The sequence below is a fragment of the Dioscorea cayenensis genome, chromosome 12, assembly GCF_009730915.1.
Source record: "Dioscorea cayenensis subsp. rotundata cultivar TDr96_F1 chromosome 12, TDr96_F1_v2_PseudoChromosome.rev07_lg8_w22 25.fasta, whole genome shotgun sequence".
Lineage (NCBI taxonomy): Eukaryota > Viridiplantae > Streptophyta > Magnoliopsida > Dioscoreales > Dioscoreaceae > Dioscorea > Dioscorea cayenensis.
Genome location: NC_052482.1, coordinates 3886645 through 3904698, shown reverse-complemented (window position 1 = coordinate 3904698; position 18054 = coordinate 3886645). Strand labels below are relative to the sequence as shown.

At 36.6% G+C, this 18054-nt stretch overlaps 1 protein-coding gene and 1 long non-coding RNA gene across 4 annotated transcripts in view; one reads left to right on the top strand and one right to left on the bottom strand.

Annotated features, from left to right (window-relative positions):
• The window catches only part of LOC120273901 (calcium-binding protein 39-like), a 30679-nt gene extending 14656 nt beyond the window's left edge, over positions 1-16023 (top strand). For both annotated transcript variants that reach the window (XM_039280641.1, XM_039280642.1), the window contains exons 5-11: positions 13459-13552; positions 13668-13727; positions 13884-13949; positions 14025-14123; positions 14491-14535; positions 15342-15444; positions 15760-16023. In XM_039280641.1, coding sequence (XP_039136575.1) covers positions 13459-13552; positions 13668-13727; positions 13884-13949; positions 14025-14123; positions 14491-14535; positions 15342-15444; positions 15760-15851 — 559 coding nt within the window. In that variant the 3' untranslated portion in view covers positions 15852-16023. The remainder of the gene's footprint in view (positions 1-13458; positions 13553-13667; positions 13728-13883; positions 13950-14024; positions 14124-14490; positions 14536-15341; positions 15445-15759) is intronic.
• LOC120273902 lies at positions 4233-6597 on the bottom strand. 2 transcript variants are annotated; one of them, XR_005540650.1, is made up of 3 exons: positions 6419-6597; positions 4981-5032; positions 4233-4769 (listed from the first exon to the last, which is right to left on the bottom strand). It is a non-coding gene; the product is annotated as an uncharacterized LOC120273902 (long non-coding RNA). The 2 variants fall into 2 exon arrangements; XR_005540649.1 differs by having other exon boundaries at positions 4233-4428; positions 6419-6594.
• Positions 16024-18054: the final 2031 nt, after the last annotated feature.

Below are 18054 nucleotides of genomic sequence, written 5' to 3'. Positions count from 1 at the left end.
CATCCCTCTGAAGGGAAGCCCACTATGCTGTCCAGCCTTGTGACACTGACTTCGATTCTCCTGCCATCTTAGCTTCTCACTAAGCTTCTAACTCTGATGCCAATTGTCACGAGTATAATCTCCATCGATCGGCCCGTGCGGCACTTGCCCGATGCAAGTTAGTCTCAAAGAAAGTTATGCCAAGAAAAAGCTAAGTAAAGAAGATAAGAGGACTAGGAACACCGAAGTAAAGAGAGAAAATTTAACTCTCTAAGTGTGAAGAAGGTTTACAACCAGCCTTAGGGACAAAAACCATCCTCTCTTTTGGTAGCCCAAAGCATCCCTTTTATAGTTCGTGCCAAAAGGGATAAGTTTTCTCAACCATACCAGTAAGTGGCGGCTATACTGCCCCATACCAGTGTTGCTGCGCCATGCTAGACCTCGCCACGCCATATTGTGGTACCCTGTGTCATGTTGCACACACTGCCAAGCCATGTTGCGCTTCACCGTGGCATCCCGTTCCATACTACACATCTTACCGGGATGTTGTCGTGCCTTGCTTGAGCTTAGGCAGCGATTCTGCCCTGCCATGGCCCATACCACACCGAGCTTGTGTTAGCCTATCTCTCTCGGTATAGGGCTTGGTCAGTTGGTCCCATGCCTTTGCTCGGTCCCGGCTATGTCCATGTCATGTCTTAGAATATTATCGACCTTTCCCAGCCTAATGTTGCCTAGTACTCCCACGCCCACTTGGTCATGGTGCACGGTTTCGCTCGCGTGCCCTAATCACGCCCAAAAGTTGGTTGTGTGGGAAATCATTCCTGCTCATGACCGAGTGTTGTGTCCAACCGTACAGTCAATGTCTTAGTTTTTGGTGGATGGCCCTCTCTCAACTATCCGCTTGGTCACGCGGCTCGGCCACGTCCGTGCTAAGGGCGAGCGTCGCAAAGCCCCATTAGAGTTACCAACTGTGGTTTCTGCTATGCCCGTGATTAAGGCCATGGTGCTCTCTGGATTCAAGATTCTCTTCCATTCAAGTGCAGGACATGCCACGACCCTTACCACAGTTATGGGGGTAACTATTGTTAAAGCCCATTACTATAAAAGCCCATTACTATAAAAGCCCATTTACTCTAGTGTATATAGGCACTTGTAAATATTGAGATGATGATAACTATTTCTCTTTTTTCTCTCTTCATTTATCTATTTTAACATGGTATCAGAAAGGGTTGAGAAGCCTTAACTCGGGTCATCTTCCGGTCATCACCTCCAAGCATCATGTCATCAAACTCTGGAATTAACCGTCTCAACTTCTGGCCAAGATCTATCTTCTCCAGCAAATCTAGAATCTGGATCTTCTCATCCTCTCCTGCTATCTCTAACCATCTTCAACCATCATCTAATATCATCTAATATCTACATCCTTAGCCATCTTCGACCATTCTGGTAAGATCTCAGTTGCCGGGCCTGCCTCCGCCGGCCTTCGTCAAGTCGCTGGCCTTCCTCAAGTCGCCAACCTTCGTGGGATCTAATTTAAAGAATCTTTAAAACACAAAGAGACAGCACAGTGATGGCGCACAGTACCGACACACAGTGACGGCACACAGTACTGACACACAGAAACATGCAATAATAATAAAAAATATGTCGATTCCAATTCAGCCCTCTGATTCGGTTATTGGCAGTAATGCTCTTCTACACATGGATATTCGACTTAATGGTCATAATTATTGTGAGTAGGCATTTTCGCTACGCATGCTTTTGCGATTGGTTGGTCTCGCCACTCATGTAATTAACGATCCTCCTGATGAGGTGACGACTGTTGCGACAGCTATCAAGGCTTGGCGGGTTGTCGATGATCGTGTCATGGGTATCTTATGCATGAGTGCTGATATTTCCATCAGGATGGCCTTTGTTGATCATTTATCAGCAAAAGATATTTGGGACTATCTTCAACAGCGCTATCTACACACCAGTGAGGTACTCCGGTTCTCCCTACTACAAAACCGACTAAGTCTTCAACAACATGATCTATTAATGGAGGAATTCTACACAGTCTTCACTCGTGTATCTGGTCAGTTGGATGCTATGGTGCCGAAGGGATGCTCTAGTTGCAAGAATTATGCCAAAAAACAAAAACATGAGCAGTAGAACCTCATGTTTTAGTCTGTGATGCGCCTTCGCTCCGAGTTTGAGCTAGTACATGTTTAGCTTCTTGGCCATACTCCTTTTCCTACCTTTGTTGAAGCACGTGCAGCTTTGATTGCCGAGGAGACACGTCTTCGTGCACTTGCTACAATTTCAACAATCCCATACACTGTTTTGGCGGCTTCTCATCGGTCTGGAGTGATCACGGGTTCTTCTACAGACACTATCGTCTGCACTTATTGCAAGAAAACAGGCCATAGTGCTCAGAATTGCTTCAATTTACATCTTGAGCAGCTTACTGAGTTTCGGGTCAGGCGCTCCTCTGGATTTCGGCGCGGAGTTACTCCTGGCACTTCTTGTTCAGATCCTCCTGTCAATGCATTTCGATCCGCTGCCTCAATGTCAATATCATGTACTTCTTTTGACATGACCTTCGATGGTTTTAAGCTTTCATCCTGCAGACTTGCTCCTGATGGTACGTATATACAGACCGCCGATGGAATTTCTTGTTCTGTCACACATCAAGGGATTCTTTCTACCTCTCGATTTACTATTCCTCATGTGTCACTTGTTTCTCAGTTGTCTATGAATCTTATGTCTATTGGTCAACTTATCGACCTTTATTATTTTGTTGGATTTGATGATTATTCTTGCTATGTGCAGGACCGTCGGACGAAAGCTGTGATTGGTACTGGCCATCGTCGTAGTGGTTCTCGTGGACTCTACGTTCTAGATCATCTTTCTCTTCCTATTCCTTCCACTATGACCACGCTCTCCACTGTTCCTGCTTCTATGATCTATGTTTAGGGATCTGCTTTTCCTGCTTCTGCTACTTTTCCACAGTGGCATCATCATCGCCTGGGTCATCTATGTGGCTTACATTTGTCTTTCTTAGTTAATCAGGGTGTTTTGGGTTGTGTGTCTATTGATGTTGGTTTTCATTGTTCAGGTTATAAGCTTAGCAAGCAAATACAACCCCCATATTCTTTTTTATTTCGTTCATTCTGATGTTTTGGGTCCTGCTCCTTTTATTTCCAAAGGTGATCACAAATATTATGTCATTTTTATTGATGATTACTCTAGATATACATGGGTCTATTTCATGAAACATCAATCTCTGTTGTTCTCTATCTATCAGTAGTTTGCTAGCATGGCTCACACTCAGTTTTCTATTGTCATTCGTGTTTTTCGTTCTGATTCCGGGGAAGAGTATCTGTCTACTATTTTTCCATTAATTTCTCTCATCTGAGGGTACTCTTTCTCGACTTTCTTGTCTTGGTGCTCAGTAGCAGAATGGGATCTCTGAATGTAAGCATCGTCATATGATTGGGACTACTCGGACTCTTCTGATTTCATTTTTTGTTCCTGCTCATTTTTGAGCTGAGGCCGTTTCCACGACGGTCTATCTCATTAACATGCAACCATCCTCTTCTCTTCAGAGCAAATGTCCTGGAGAAATCTTATTCGATTCTCCTCCTCGCTATAATCATCTTCGAGCCTTTGATTGTGTCTATTATGTCTTACTTACACCTCATGAACATAACAAGTCAACAACTCAATCGATTAAGTGTATCTTTCTTAGGCATGGTCTTGAGCATAAGGGCTACCGTTGTTATGACTCTTCTGCTCGTCGCTTCGCATATCTCGTGATGTCACTTTTCACGAGAGCCGTCTCCTTTTTCCACAGAGTCTATTTCGTTTCTTGGAATTCCTACTTTGGAATTGGTTCCTACCATTGAGCCTTCTGTTGTTCCTTCTTCGTCTCTTACTCCACCTCTAACTCAATCTTCCGTTATACCTTTACCCTCAGCTCCTGAGACTTATCATTTTTACTATCGTCGTCGGCCTAAAGTTCCTCATGATCTCCAGCCCTCCATTCCTGCTTCTTTTGATGCTCCGACCAGTACCACTGATGCAGGGTCTGATGGTCTATTACAGATAATTGCAATAATAATAATTGTCATGCCCCAGCCCCACAGCTGGGCCCGCTGACAGATCGGCCGCATCCAATGGGACTGGGCCCCACTGGATGCAAGGACTCATCTTTGACTTGGTCATAGTCAACCCTAATAAGCAGAATAGGAATAGTAATACAAAACCATAAATAAGTTAACAGAAACCGAATTAATACAAGTATGGGCTTAAACAGCCCTACAGAAATACAGAGTCATACAAACAGTCTACAGACCAAAATATACAGACGGATACAAGTCTTACTCACACAAGGAAGTTCACTACAAAGATACTACAAAGCAGGAAATACGACTCCAAGATACCCCAGATCCTAGACTTGATCTTCTCCTACGAGAACAAAAATCACAGAGTGTATGAGCCACAAGGGCCCAGTAGGATCGTAGAAATAACAGATAATGCAGATATTGCAGAATAATTATAAAAATTCACACAGAAATACAGAAAATGCTTAGAATACAGAAATAATCAAAAATACAAAAACCCCGCAGAAAACAGAGGTGTACATCTCCCTGATTGATAACAGAAATCAACAGCTCGAGGCTGGATCATCGACTGTGAAGTTGGAACTAAACAAAATATCAACAGCCGAAGCCTGATCTTCGACCGCAGTCAGGGGGTAGCGCTACTACAAAAACCATGTGCACATGACTACGACTTACTCCTCCTAGCTGGGCGAGCCAGGAATGAAAATGAACTAAAACCGCAGAAATACGAAATACAGACAGAGAAAGTACCAAATAAATAATGCAAAAATAAATAAATTAAGAAATAAAATAAATAACAAGTAAATAAATAAATAAATCAAATTACTAAATAATTCAATAATTAAATAAATAACAAATACCAAAAATACGGAATTACACGGGTGCGAGAGGCTACCTGGCTCCGAGCTACAGAGTTGAATTCACCAAGTCTCGCAAATTAAGGCTTGCTACAATAATCAAACCCAACAAAGTAAACTACACAGAAATAATTCTTGGGCCGGGCTTAACTTACAACCAAGCCCTTGAGGAAGAATTAACAATCATTTAAACCACAGCCTTAAGTTAAAATCACCAACTAAAATAAAAGGTTAAGCATCTAAACACCCAGTTTAAACAATGAGGATTCACTTAACAAATACACCATGATAATTAAAATTTAGAGCATCTAGGCCAATTAAATCATCAGGACATCTCATTCACAATTTAACAAAAAACATATATAAATAAACTATCATACATGATAAGAGGGTGCCATGTTTTAACATTTAATTGCTACAAATAAATAAGCATAAACAGTACTAATAACACAAGCATTTAAAATCAGGTCTAATTAATGAGGTCTCAGCCAACCTTCTAGTAAGCATCAAACGATTAATAAAATTCAATAATTGAAGACTAAACCAAGCTTCAGAACATCATCAAGTGCATGTTGCATAAATACGTATATAAATAAATCTAAATAAATTAACTCATGAAAACATGCTTGCAAGATTCCAAGTCTTTGAGGATGTATGCACAATATAAATGCAGATCTCATGCTTACTAGTAATCAATACAATTAAAGATTAACTAAGAACATGATTACAATCAACAATTCAGCATGCTTTGCAGGATGACAGATTTACACAAGTGCAAATATATATATCTATATATTTATAAATACAATTTCACAAGGGTATATGAAAATAAATTCCAAAAAGATAATACAAGATGCTACACCTAAATTTTGGAAATATAAAGAAACATACAGAATTATCTATACCATAAGTTAACTAAAGCAAAGGTCCAAAAATTTAATGAAAGAGGTGTGCTCACACTTCAGTACTTACAATCACCATGCTGCACTCACTCTCCAATTAAATAAATACATCTAGCTCAAAAGCAAGATTAGAATTAACACACAATACTAACAACTGAAAATCACCCTTGTGCTAGGATTTTCTCAACATAAGTAGTCAGAGTTTACCCAGGTTTCATTATATAGAAATATACACAACCTTACAAGAATATAGTTATAATTATGCACTAGATGTATGGATCTATATATATAAGATAGACTTCAAAGCATGATTACATGGTCAGGTCCACAAAAGCAAAGGCAAATTTATAAAAACACACACCACGGCTACAGATCCAAGATCAAAGCTACACATATGCATAATTAATTAAGCAAACTAAGGTGATACACACAAGTCATGCTTACTGTCATACTTCAAACAAGACACTAGAATATCAAAACCACCTCAGACAAGGGAGAAGAAGCATGCAATCGAGATCAAAGCACCAACAGCCTCACAAGATCCAAACTCCCAACACAAGAGCAACACACCTACCTCTAAGCTTGCCGGCGAGAAAATCTTCCACCAAAGTCCAAGCTTTAGACCTCTTCCAAGGAGAAAGAGCTTTCAAGATTGAAGAAGATGTCTTCAGCCCAAGCTCTCTAAAAGTAGCTCCAACTCAAGGAAAGACAACCGACCAAATCCGGAGTTCACGGGTAACATGACAGGGAGGTCACGGGTAAAACTAGCAGAGGATGGGCTCCACTTCCTGAAAAAAATATCAGGATGCTCTCTAGTCAACTTGGTTAAAAAACCAAGCTGAAGGACATTACAATAATAATCCAGATAGAAATACAGAAAATGATCAGAATACAGAAATAATCAGAAATACAGAAAATACGTGAAACCAGAAGTTTACATCTCCCTGACTAATAACAGAATCAACAGCTTGAGGCTGGATCTTCGACTCTGAAGTCGGAACAGAAATAATATCAACAACCGAAGCTGGATCTTCGACCACAATCGGAACGAATACGCATGTTCGCTAGCGCTACTACAAAAAAAAATGTTCACATGGCTAGGACTTACTCCTCCTAGCTGGACAATTTGCCAGGAATGGAGATGTACTAAAAACTGCAGAAATATAGAGTACAGACAGAGGAAATACCAAATAAATCACTTCACAATATAAATAAATAGCAAGTATTGAATAATAAACAAAATACCAACATAAATAATGCAAGAACAAAATAATAAATAAATAAATAAATTTCTAAATAATTAAATAACTAACCACACACTAGAAATACTGAATTATGCGGGTGCGAGAGCCTACCTGGCTCCGGCTACAAAGTTGGGTCCTTAGATGCCGCCGGATCTAACCCTCAACTAAAATTCAAGGCCTAAAGCTAGGGTCACTCTAATGAAAAGATCCTAAAGCCAGAAAAAAATTAACTCTTAAGTCAAGGACTAAACCCTAACTAATCACAACACAAGGCTTGAGGAGGGTAAATTAATCAACAACCAAAAAACCCAAGAACACAAATCTAATAATTTGAGTTTATAAATACACCTAAACATTATATATATATATATATATCAGCTAGGATATCATACAAAACAAAAATATAAAATGAGAATACACTTACACATGCACCAAGGCTTCATAATACACATGCACAAATAAATAAATAAATAAATAAATATATATATATACATATATATTTAAAAAAAAAACTTAAACAAAACATGCTTGCAGGATTCCATGTTTATATACGTGTGTGTGTGTACACATAAAGAATTACTCTCTAGTTGCAAGCTTACAACTTCAAGCTTACCGATATAAGTATATATATATATATAACTATATATATACCGATATTAAACTAAGGAAGCATGCTTACAGAACATCAGGCATCTACACTAGTATATATATATAATGAATCAAACAATGGATGCATGCTTACACAATGCAATAAACCAAGATAAGGAACACAAACACCAACAAGATTCAGTCAACATTAAGTAAAACCAGGCACAACAAGTTCAAGCTGCTACAAGAACTAAGGCTGCAAGCATAGGCAAAAGCTCAGAATTTTCTACAAGAACAAGCCTACCTCTAAGCTTGTTGGTGAGTTGCCAGTGTAGGGGTCGATTCTTCAGTCGCCGGAGCTTCCAAGGAAGAGGTTGAGCTGTTGGACTGCTGGTTTGAGATAGAAGAAGGCTGGTTTTGAAGAGGAAGGTTTGCTAAACAATTAAATCAGCTTCAAAAATGCCTCCGAAAGCATCCGCTTAACCAACACTAAGCTTCAATTAAAGTGTTGCATAATTGCAAGCGTACGATTTTCGCCAAGTAGTAAATAAGTTATCGATCGCACGAGGACCAAGCGCAATTACTAATCTATTGCAACAATAGGCTATCTAGGTATTTAAAAGATGTATAGACGGAAGACTAAAAACAAGCAAAATAAACTACACAAATGGAAATGCATGAATCAGGGCTGTTGTCACGCCCCAGCCCCACAGGCAGGCCCGCTGGTAGATCGGCCGCATCCAACGGGGCTGGACCCCACTGGGTGTAAGGCCTTAGATTTGACCTGATCAGAGTCAATAATACAGAACTACAAATAGATCAACATGACAGAGTTAATACATGTTTGGGCTTTAGCAGCCCTACAAAAAACAGTGCCACACAACAGTTTACAAACCAGAAATACAGACAGGATACAAGTCTTACTCACACAGGAAAGTTCAACTAAAAGGTCTATAACTACAGACAGAAAGACGATTCCAAGATAAACCCCCGATCCTAGGCTTACTGTTCTCTTGCGAAAAAGAAAAATCATAGAGTGCATGAGCCACAAGGGCCCAGTAGGATCGCGGAAATAACAGATAATACAGATAATACAGATATGCAGAATAATTATAGTCCAGACAAAAAAATATAGAAAATTCTTAGATTACAGGAGTAATTAGAAACACAAAAAATACGCGAAAACAGAAATGTACATCTCCCTGACTGATAACAGAAATCAACAGCACGAGGCTGGATCATCGACTGTGAAGTCAGAACAGAACAGAACAGAATATCAACATCCGAAGCCTGACCTTCGACCGCAATTAGGGGGTAGCGTTACTACAGTAAACATGTGCACATGGCTAGGACTCACTCCTCCTAGCTGGGCGAGCCAAGAATGGAGATGTACTAAAACCGCAGATATACAGAATACAGATAGAGAAAATACCAAATAAATAATGCAAAAAATAAACAAATAAATAACTAAAACAAAGACCAAGTAAATAAATAGATAAATCAAATTACTAAATAATGCAATAATTAAATAAATAACCAATGCCAGAAATACGGAATTTTGCGGGTGCAAGAGCCTACCTGGCTCCGAGCTACAAAGTCGGGTTCACCAGATCCCGCGAACTAAGGCTTGCTACAATAATCTAACCCAACAAAATAAACTACACTCAGAAATACTTCTTGGGCCAGGCCTAACTTACAACTATAGCCCGAGCTACACAACAAGAATTTAGACAATACTTTATAACCACCAAGTGATAAATAACAACCAGATTTCAAAGCTAAAATCAGAACAACCATGCGCATAAATGTATTCACATATGAAAATAACAATAACATGAATGATTAAAGACAATGCCATGCTTATTTAACAAATATTTAATTGAACCAACAAGAAACAACTAAGCTACAAGTTTAACAAGTTTTAAAAACAGCTTCAAGTCAAACAAACCATCAGATCCCTCATTAACTACATGATTATCTATATATATAAAAAATTATAAAGTAAACAAAAGAAGAATGAAAGGGTCTATACTCTAGTTGACTGCTTAAATCTCATATTAAAACCGCTTAGATATATATATATATGAAAAAAAAAAATCTCCTCAAGTTGACTGTTGAAGAGACTCACAGACAAAGATGAAAACCTTGAATCCTGGTGAAGAATTAAATCCAGAAAAACTCTAATCTCCCTAGCAGCCGCCGAAACCAAGGTGATACGATCGGAGTTCCTCATCACAGTTGTCTCTTTAGTCTAAGAAATCCAAGGGATGGTCGGGTGAACAATAAGGAGTTTCGAAGAGGAAATGGCCTTTAAATGCAAGCTCTAAAAGAAACCAAACTCACCAATAAATCAGCTCAAAACAGCACCCTGACTATATCCGGAATTCACGGGTAAAATGACAAAGAGGGTGGGCTCCGCTTCCTGCAAAAATCAGGATGCTCTTTAGTCAAACTTGGTTAAAGAACCAAGCTGGAGGACATTACAGTTGTGGACTGAAGACCAGGTTTGGTAGGCCTAGGTTAGGGAACTCGCCACAAAGAGTAACGAAGATGCGCTTGAATCTCTACTAGATTTAGGTTAAGGGTAATAATCCTTAGTAACTTGTCACTCTCTTTCAAGAGATAACAAGTTGATTAAGATCGAGCCACCCCCCTACTTTTGTGGTAAGTGAACTTTCTCAAAACCCTATTAAGCTCGATGATTAAACTACAAACTCTCAAGAAACACCTTTCAGTGATTTCAGGATTGACTAGGAATTTTCGAGATCTGGAATAACCTTTCAGTTATTCTTGACCCCTAAGATAGAGCAAGCAAGGCTTTCATGCTTACAAGCTAAGCATCATAAATCCAAAGACAACTCAAATCAATCTACCATTAATTCATAAAAGATCCATATAAGAAACAAACACATCAACCATCACTACTTTGGGCTAATCCCAAACCTAGAGGAAAGTTTTACACTTCCATGTCTTGATTACAAAAGAAAATTAGAGAAGTAAAAGTCATGTAAAAACACAACACATAAGGACTTGGAAAACCCTCCTTATTCTATCCACCAGTTTAATCTCCAGATTTTTTGTAGCTATTCTTCTTCCCTTTTCGGCCTCCTTTAAGAGCCTTTAGAACTCCTTCTTTCTCCAGCCGCCAGTCTCTTTTTTCCTGCCTTTTCCCCTTTGTCCTTCAAAAACCCTATCTTGATGCCCTTTATATCCCCTGTCAGGAACTGGGTCCCAGGAACTTTTACAAACCACATGCGGGTTGTGTATCCTAGAAAGGCTGGCCCACTTAGCAAGTGTTGTTATTGTCCTTTGTGTCTTTGGAACATCCTCAATTCATCCAAGTTTTGGGTCAGCTCCAACTTCCTACATGCAAAGTGACTAAAAGAAGTAGTTTGTGCACAAAGGGTGAATAATTAATTACAAAAGCTAGGAAAATGCATGCTAAATGAAGAACAAACAGCTGAATGCATGGTTATGACTATGCAGTTTATATACCCAACATAAAGCTCCAACAAAACTCCACCAAGCCGACCAGATCCATAATTTCAAGGAGACATGTGGAGTTGGTGGCCTCCACAGTTTCTCCAATCAACAGTCAAAGAAGGGGGTGAACGTTACATTTCAACAGGCACATGATCGTGATTATGATGAGACTTTTTGCTCCTGTGGCTCATCTAACTACAATTCACACTTTGATTGCTGTGGCTACTGTTCGTTCTTGGACTATCTCTCAGATGGATGTGAAGAATGCTTTTCTTTACGGTGATTTACATAAGGTGGTATATATGCATCTGCCTCCTGGCATTGAGACATTTGAAGGTCATGTTTGTCGCCTTCGTCGCGCTCTCTATGGTCTCAAGCAAGCTCCACTTGCTTGGTTTGAGCGGTTTAGTTTTTGTGGTGCGTGCAGCTGGTTTTTCGCCCAACGGTCATAATCCTGCATTATTCATCCATACCTCACCTTGCTCCTGCTCTATGTTGATGATATGTTGATTACTGGTGATGATATGGAGTATGTTGCTTTTATGAAGCAACGTCTCAACCAGCAGCTTATGATGTCTGATTTAGGACCTCTCAGCTATTTTCTGAGGATCGAGGTGACTTCCATAGATGATGGTTACTATCTTTCTCAGCATCGATATATTCAGGACCTCATTGTACGCTCTGACCTTACTGATTCACAAACTGCCGCTACACCTATGGAGCTCCATGTTCAGCTTCGACCCACGGATGCCACGCCATTAGAGGATTCTTTTCGCTATCATCATATTGTAGGCAGTCTTGTCTATCCTACTGTTACCAGGCCTGATATTGCTCATGTTGTTCATGTGTTGAGCCAGTTCGTTAGTACTCCTACTTCAGTTCATTACGGCCATTTACTTCGTGTATTGTGTTATCTGAGGGGGACAGCATCATGAAGTCTGTTTTATGCCCATTCCAGTCCTCTTCAGCTTCACGCTTGGATTCCACTTGGGCGAGTGACCCTGTTGATCGCCGGTCCATCACTGGTTATTGCATATTTCTTGGCACTTCTCTTCTTGCATGGAAGTCCAAGAAACAGACTGTTGTGTCACGTTCTAGCACTGAGGCAGAACTTTGGGCACTTGCTACTATCACATCTAAAATTGTATGGCTACATTTGTTGTTGGTTGAATTTGGTGTCTCATGTGATACTTCTACTCCTTTTCTCTGTGAGAACGCTGGTGCTATACAGATTACCAATGACCCTGTGATGCATGAATTGACCAAGCATATTGGTGTTGATGCATCTTTTATATGTTCACATTGTCAGCAGTCGACCATTGCTTTTTAGTATGTGCCGTTTGAGTCTCAAGTTGCCGATTTCTTTACCAAGGCCCAGACTCGAGAACACATCTGTTCCATCTTCTCAAACTTTGTGTCTCAGATCCTCCTGATCCACCTTGAGTTTGAAGGGGGTGTTAAAGCCCATTACTATAAAGCCCATTAACTCTGGTGTATATATACACTTGTAAACATTGAGATGATGAAAACCATTCTCCCTTTTTCTCTCTTCATTTATCTATTTTAACAATTGTGTTCCTTTCAGAAACGTCGATCTTCATGATTCGGCTTCGAAATGCTCCAAAACCCATCGTTTTTCTTTAGAGATATAAACTATGACCTGGACAGACAATATGAACGAATTAAATACTTGAATAAACAAATTATATCAAACAAACAAGCTAAATGCTTCAAGTTTTAATACAATATATGTTCAATCAAGCACTCATCATTCTTAAATCCCATCTCAACAAAAGGGAATCTTACATCACAACCAAGCATGGTCTAAGTTTGAGTTGAGCCGAGCTCAAATGTGAATGAACCAAGTTCAATATCATCATGGAAGTATTCATCTTTACTACTTTTTTCTGTTCCAATACATGCTGTGCTTAGAAGCTTTATGCCTGATCTCATATGTGTATGTTAACATGGCTTGATTAGAAGCCTTTTAGCAACTATGACATTTCCTGAACATGTGATTTTCTACGATGAGGTTTGGAATTTTTCACTCATTTTGTTAGGCTGCTGTGTAACCCCATAACTAGCAAAATCCAATAGTTGATTCACAAATTGACCTTATATTCCCTATGTTACATAATATTGCGGCAAATGAGTATTGATTTTTCCTATGCATATATCCTATGGATCATTCGCAGAGATTATGGTCTGTCAGCTAGTTTTGACTAGATTTTACAAATTAATATTATATTCATTATGTTACATAATGTTGTACCATATAATATCATTCTCCATATTGCAGATATATTCTGGAATCAACTAGCTTTGAATTGTTCTTCACATATGTAGAACTCCCAAACTTCGATATTGCCTCCGATGCTCTTGCTACTTTTAAGGTTAGTTATGGATTTCCTGAACTTTTTGTTCCTTTATATTTTCTTATCTTGGAAATTGTAGATGATATCTGTTTGGAAATTGTATTTGTGCTTATTACTTGGGAATATTTGACAGGACTTGCTTACTAGACATGAAAATGCGGTTTCTCAATTTCTGAGTTCCAATTTTGAACAGGTCGGCAAATAATTTTGTTGGTGTTGTGCCATAAGTGAATTTCCATTTGTGGTTGTTCTCCCATTTTGGATTTTCACATTGAATTTTGCCTTTTTCCAGTTATAATTTTCTTTATATATTTCATGCAACTCATCTGGTTTAGGGATGTGGTTCCAGTTCTTTGATCGCTACGAAAAGCTATTGACATCGGCAAACTATGTGACAAGAAGGCAATCCTTGAAGGTACTAGTGCAAACTGTCCACTCTTAGGGTTTCTTGCACTTATTAGCAAATCAACAAAGATCTTTTGTATTTCAGTTTCTTTCAGATCTTCTTTTAGAGTCTCCAAATACGCATATTATGAAGCGATATATTCTGGAAGTCCGATATCTAAAAATTATGATGGAATTATTACAGGTATTATTACCTCTTCTTTTGCTTCTATTGCTTTTTATGATCTTATCATGCCAACTCTATATGGGTGTGTATATATACTTCATGCAATATATATATATGGGTTGTCTTTGTTGGCTATTTTGCAGGCTTACTATTAACGTTCACGTGTATACCACAACACCTGGCATGATAGTTATATTGTATTTCGTCCATCTCAACATGTCTTCTATAGAACAATATATTATTAGCTCGCTGGAATTCTATGTTGCCACTTAAAATTGTCTTCTCTTTGTTTGGAGAAATTATTTCTGTTTGCTAATTAGTATACATTGTTGTTTGTATGCTGAGCTTATTGTTTTCCGGCTTTAACATATTTACTCATATGTAGGATTCAAGCAAAAATATTCAGAGATCAGCCTTCCATGTTTTTAAGGTACAGTTGTTTGTTCGAACACTTTCTGTTGTGTTTTGTTATGCGCATGTTTCTTTGTGAGATTCTCTGGGGAGATTACTGCAACTTTTCTGAAGAATAATTAAATTAAGATTACAAAGCATGTAGGAGTGATACATCCCACTTGACAACCTTGACAAAAAACTTTTTGACCATCTTTGATTTATGATTTTCCTGGAATAATATATAAAGGTGATATCTAACAAAATGATTGAAAATCTGAGCTGTAACTAATGTGAGGTCATCTTGTATGGTTGCCCCTTGTAATCACTCATCATTTTCAATTAAGCTTCTCAAAAGCAAGTCCATGTAATTGGCCTCTGAGGGGTAATATCAACAATATCATGTATAAGATGCAAAACTCAAGCACATACTACATGTGATCTATTCAATCAAAAAGTTTATATTAATAATTTATTTCTTGATGCTTATTAATCTTTTATCTAGTCATGTTACAAATTAACTAAACAAACCAACTCTTATAGACTAATACCATAATTCTTGTTAAGCAAATGAATGCTTTTGAACATAATTCTAGTATGACAGATAATTTTATCAATTATAAATAAAATATTTTTTTTATTAATGCTTGCGAGTATATACATTTGTATGTATAATGACCGTTTTACATTACGCACATAATATTTGACTTTGTGCATCCTCGTACCCTTTTTTCTGATCCCAATTTTACGACTAACTGGTAGTTGAGAATCAACTATTAGTTACTCTAATACATTCTAGTATTCTCTCCACTATTTCTTTCGACTTATTTTTTCTGCTTATGGCAGGTATTCGTAGCTAACCCGAATAAACCACAAGAGGTAATTGATACCTTGTTAAAGAATCGTGACATTTTGGTGATGCGTCTTTCTAATCTTCCAACAAGCAAAGGTGAATCTCATATTACCAACTTGTGCATCACTGTGATGCTCTTCGATAATTATATAACTAATCCATTCCTTAAAATGAATCTGTTCTTCAAAACATACTCTTATTCAAATGATCTCATAAATTCTGTGATCCTTGGTACAAATAATATGTAATGTCAAGTCTTTATCTTGTTTGAATCAAACTCGTGCAGTTATATTTTTTTTAACTTTGTGATTCATCGACAAATGTTACTTCGTTTGTTTCTCAAATGATATCAGTTGATGAATGAATGTAATTTTGATTTTCACTTTTTGTTTTTGTGTTTGATTTTTCAAGGTGGTGAAGATGAGCAACAACTTGAGGAGGAGAGAGATCTAATAATACAGGAAATCGAAAGTATGTCATCGTCACCTAATTCCATTTCATAGTTCTCTTTTTTCCTACATAAATCTTGTTTTTGCTTGATAAAATTCTTTATTGTTTCTAATTGGTTCATTGATTAATTTTGCATTTTAGTGAAATTCTTTGTCCGAGATTTTTTATGTTTTTAATGTGATTTAAAAGGTATGTAGTCACAATGATTTAAATAAAATGTTATGTTTTATGAAAGGGGTAATTAACTATTAACCCCTGATAAAAGGTTTTTTTCTTCTTCTCTATTAGTCCCTCTAAGTAACTTATCTTTAAAGTCCTCACATTTGGGGAATTTTATTTATCGGAATGTGTCATTTTTAATCTTAATTCTTGAACGATAAACATACACTGCACATTATAAAATGTTAAGTGCAGGGTTGTGTGAAGTATGTTTTTAATAACAAGGTATGTTCCTTTCAATTTTTCAAAAAATGAACTTTATATATATATATATATATGTATGAGGACCTATCATCTAGCAACGTCTCTGTATTTGAAATCTAATTATGTTCACAATATCCAACCGTTATGATTCATTCATAAATAGTTTTAAATAGTGTTAGATAATGTTATACAATATTATATAGTAATTATGCACAATCTGTACAGTATTTATATGAACAACAGCTTTTTAAATAATCATCTAACAGTTGTGAATAAACATATTTAGTGAACAGTTATTTACGTACAGATGCAGATGACTTAAACTATATATATATATATATATAATGCTTATAAATTTTTGCTAGGTACCTAGAGGTAAGGTTTTTTAGGAAATATATAAATTTAATATTATAAAAATTAAAGAGAGAATGATTTGTATAACCTCCTTCAAAAGGAGATAATTATTAATCCCGCCATTCCATTTCAAGTCTATTTTTAAAAGTTTTATATGTTCCAAATTATCTATCTACATACTTAATTTAAATATTAATTTTTAAATTTAATTTTATCAATTTGTTTTACCCTTATCTGGTAAAAATGGGGAATGTAAATTAAATACTTATGAATTTTTTAATTAATTTTTTTTTACTTTTTTGTGAAATAGTTAATCTGGACAAGAGTAATGTACTATTGTAAAGTTGATATTTGCTTATATACCAAACTTAATATTTTTTTTAAAAAAAAAACTATTTTTTGCCTCTTGCCTACCTTCTCTTTTGCTATTTAATTAGGAAAATTTTAAATTGGAATCAAGATTAAAGTCATTCTAATAAAGGATGTCTAACATATTTTGATACTACCCAAGGAGTAATTATTCAGTGTGTTTTATTAAAGATTAGAACATGAAGTATAACATAGTAATAAAAATATAATGTGGAGATAAATGAAAAAAAAATAAACCATAAAAAAATGTCTTCATATCCAAAAATTTTAATATTTTAAGTTCAATTAGCTTTGGCTCTAAATTAATGGAGGAATAATTAATAACTTGACAGACATGCCATGTCCTTAATGCAAGTAGGACATTACTTGCAACTTAAAACTTCTAAACTTCATTATCTATCTTTAGATTGCCTGTTTTATAGTTTAATCTCAATTACTATTATTACTTCACACTTAAGCATATTCAAGGGTTTGAGTTTCTCATTTTTACACATAAACCCTTGTGATATGTTAATATTTGGATTCTAGAGACCATCCTTTTATATTGCTTAAAACCCCTCTTGATCTTTTTATTTATGTTGTGAAATAACACTTTTTTTTCTTAACTTAATAAATATGTAGATATTGAAGGGTTATGTGAAACCAAAAGCAATTCTTTCTCTAAAAAGTGAGCTATTTTTAATATATAACTTTATGAAAAACATTTATTTAGTTATGTACTTAAATGGATAAACACCAAAAGTATATGAACATATATATATTTATCATTGATTCTCTCAAGTTTGACTTCTCTTTTGGTCCTTGAGACAGATATACATAAATAATATTGATTTATAATAGCATGCAAACAAAATTAGTTTTAATAAAGGTCTGATTTATTTTTATGGGATAAGCAAAAAATAAAAATAAAAAAAAACTACACGTAATTGTGATCAAACAATACATGTCTGTATAGATAAATATGCAAATTTTTAAGGGCTATTTCAATTAAAAAAACTAATTATTATCAACAAATTTTTTTATATTACATCAAATCATAAGGTAAATATTTTACTTAGAAGATGAGTTTGAACTTTAGAATACATGTGGATTAAAAATTTAAAATATTAA